At 61.7% G+C, this 2,856-nt stretch overlaps 1 protein-coding gene across 1 annotated transcript; it reads left to right on the top strand.

Annotated features, from left to right (window-relative positions):
• Positions 1-38: 38 nt before the first annotated feature.
• On the top strand, positions 39-2,689 carry LOC113981386 (polyhomeotic-like protein 2; the record flags this gene model as incomplete). The annotated part of the gene is given in 4 exon segments (XM_027708739.1): positions 39-327; positions 439-452; positions 454-554; positions 2,520-2,689. Coding segments are annotated over 4 exon segments (574 nt in total), but the record flags the coding sequence as incomplete, so codon positions are not given.
• Positions 2,690-2,856: the final 167 nt, after the last annotated feature.

The following is a 2,856-nucleotide window of genomic DNA, read 5'->3' as shown; positions in this document are numbered from 1 at the left end:
ATCCACCCCCACATTACCATCACCCGGGAGGGGGCTGAGCCACCCCCCAGTACCACAACCCTCCTCCTCATTCCCGGATTTGGGAAGTCGGGCGGTTCCTCCCGGCTCTGTGGCCGCAGGGTGGGGGGGGGCTCTCCCCGGTGTGGGGGCGCAGGGGCAGCCCCCCCACAGCCCCCCAGCCCCCCGTGCCGTGGCAGGTGGGGCGCTCGTCGCTGCTGGTGGGGGCCCTGCACAAACAGTATGCGCAGGAGCTGCTCCCGGACAAGCTCCCGCCGCAGGACAACACCACCACCACCGACTCGGACATGGAGGAGCCCTACCTGCAAGGTAGCGCCCAAATCCCCCCCCCCCGGGACACCCCCAAAACCCCCCTCCCCGGCGAGCAGGGGGGCTGAGCTGGCTGGTTTCTCTCTCTGGGTGTCCCCCCACGCCCCCCAGAGTCCAAAGAGGAGGGGAACCCCCCCCAAGCTGAAGTGTGAGCTCTGCGGCCGCGTCGACTTCGCCTACAAGTTCAAGCGCTCCAAGCGCTTCTGCTCCATGGCCTGTGCCAAGAGGTAACCCCCAACCCCAAACAGCCCCCCTGGGGAACCCCAAAACACGCCTGGGGGATGGGGGAAACCCCAAAGGACACGTCTGGGGGGTGGGGGGGACCCTAAAATCCTATTGAGGGAGTGGGGAAACCCTCAAATCCATTGGGGGGATGTAACCCAAAAACCCCCCTGGTGGAGTGGGGGTAACCCCAAAGTACATCTGGGGGGTGGGGGGACCCTAAAATCCTATTGAGGGAGTGGGGAAACCCTAAAATCCATCGGGGGGACGTAACGCAAAAACCCCCCTGGTGGAGTGGGGGTAACCCCAAAGTACATCTGGGGGATGGGGGAACTCTGAAATGCTATTGAGGGAGTGGGGAGATCCTCAAATCCATCAGGGGGACAGAACCCAAAAACCCCTCTGGTGGAGTGGTGGTAACCCCAAAACACATCTGGGGGCGTAACCCTAAAATCCACCTGGGGGGTGGGGTAACCCTAAAGTCTGCCCAACAGCCCCCTGGGGAGGGGGGGGGTAACCCCAAAACACATCCTGGGGGGTAACCCTAAAATCCATCTGGAGGAGTGGGGAAACCGTAATGTCCACCTGGGGGGTGGGGGGACCCTAAAATCCATCGGGGGGGGTGGGGGTAACCCTAAAATCCATCTGGCCCCTTTCTTCCCAGCAGGAGGGGGGTAACCCCAAAATCCACCTGGGGGTGTGGAGGTAACCCCAAAACACTCCTGAGGGGTGGGGGGAACCCCTACAATCTATCAGGGGGGTGGGAGGAACCCCAAAACCCACCAACATCCCCCTGGTAGGGTGGGGGGAACCCTAAAATTCACCTGGAGGGGTGGGGATAACCCCCAAACACATTTGGGGGAGTAACCCCAAAACACATCTGGGGGGGGATAACCCCAAAACATACCTAGTGAAGTGGGGGGAACACCAAAATCCATCTGGGGGAGGGGTGAGGTAACCCCGAAACACACTTGGAGGGTGGGGGGAACCCTAAATTCCATCTGAGGGGCTGGGGTAACCCCAAAACCCACCAACATCCCAAAATCCATCTGGGGGTGGGGGTAACCCCAAAACCCCCCCCCCCCCCCCCCCCCTCCCAGCAAGGTAGAGGTAACCCCAAAATCCACTTGGCAGGGTGGGGGTAACCCCAAACCCCACCTGCCCCTCCCACACTCTCAGTGGAGTAGAGGGAACCCCAAAAATCCACCCAGCAGGATATAGGGAACCCCAAAACCAACCCAACCCCTCTGGCAGGGTGGGGGTAACCCCCAAAATCCACCTAACCTCCACCCTATCAGGGTAGAGAACCCCAAAACCCACCTGATGGGGTTGCCATAATCCCAAAAATCACTGAGCAGGGTAGAGATAACCCCAAAATCCATTTGGCAGGGTGGGGGCAACCCCAAAATCCACCCACCCTTCCTACACTCTTACTGGAGTAGAGGGAAACCCAAAAATACATCCAGCAGGATAGAGGGAACCCCAAAACCCACCTGACGTCCACCCCATCAGAGTAGAGGGAACCCCAAAACCCACCTGGCAGGGTGGGGGTAACCCCAAAATCCACAGGGCCCCTTGTCAGTGGGGTAGAGAGAACCCCAAAATCCCCCTCAGTGGGGTAGAGAAAACCCCAAAATCCATCTGGCAGGGTGAGGGTAACCCCAAAATCCCCCCATATCCCCCTCAGTGGGGTAGAGAGAACCCCAAAATCCATCTGACAGGGTGAGGGTAACCCCAAAATCCCCCCGTATCCCCCTCAGTGGAGTAGAGGGAACCCCAAAATCCATCTGGCGGGGTGGGGGTAACCCCAAAACCCACCTGACCTCCACCCCATCAGGGTAGAGGTGACCCTAAAACCCACCTGGCAGGGTGGAGGTAACCCTCTACCCCCCCCCCAAAGTGGAGTGTGGGGGTAACCCCCAAACCCCCCTCGCCGTGGGGTGACCCCCCCCGAGCCGCTCCCCCCACAGGTACAACGTGGGCTGCACCAAGAGGGTGGGTTTGTTCCACCCCGACCGCACCAAACTGCAGAAGCCGGGGGGGCCCCCCCACGGACGGCGCCGCAGCTGCAAAGGGCCCCTGCCCCCCCTGGGCAAGGACAGCAAGAAACAGGTGAGGGGGCACGGGGGGCACAAAGCGGGCACGGGGGCACCCAGGCTGGGGCTTGGCACTCAATTCTGGGCACACGGGCTGGGGGCTGGGCCGGGGGTTGCCCCTGAATTGTGGGGCTGGGGTGGGCACCGAGGCTGCGGTTTGTACCCAGCTGAGGGACAGGGGGTGGGCACCGAGGTTTGTACCCGGCTGGGG

The sequence above is a fragment of the Neopelma chrysocephalum genome, unplaced genomic scaffold (assembly GCF_003984885.1).
Source record: "Neopelma chrysocephalum unplaced genomic scaffold, ASM398488v2 Primary Assembly neopelma1_96521, whole genome shotgun sequence".
NCBI classification, from domain to species: Eukaryota; Metazoa; Chordata; class Aves; order Passeriformes; family Pipridae; genus Neopelma; species Neopelma chrysocephalum.
This window is presented reverse-complemented; position numbering and strand designations above follow the sequence as displayed.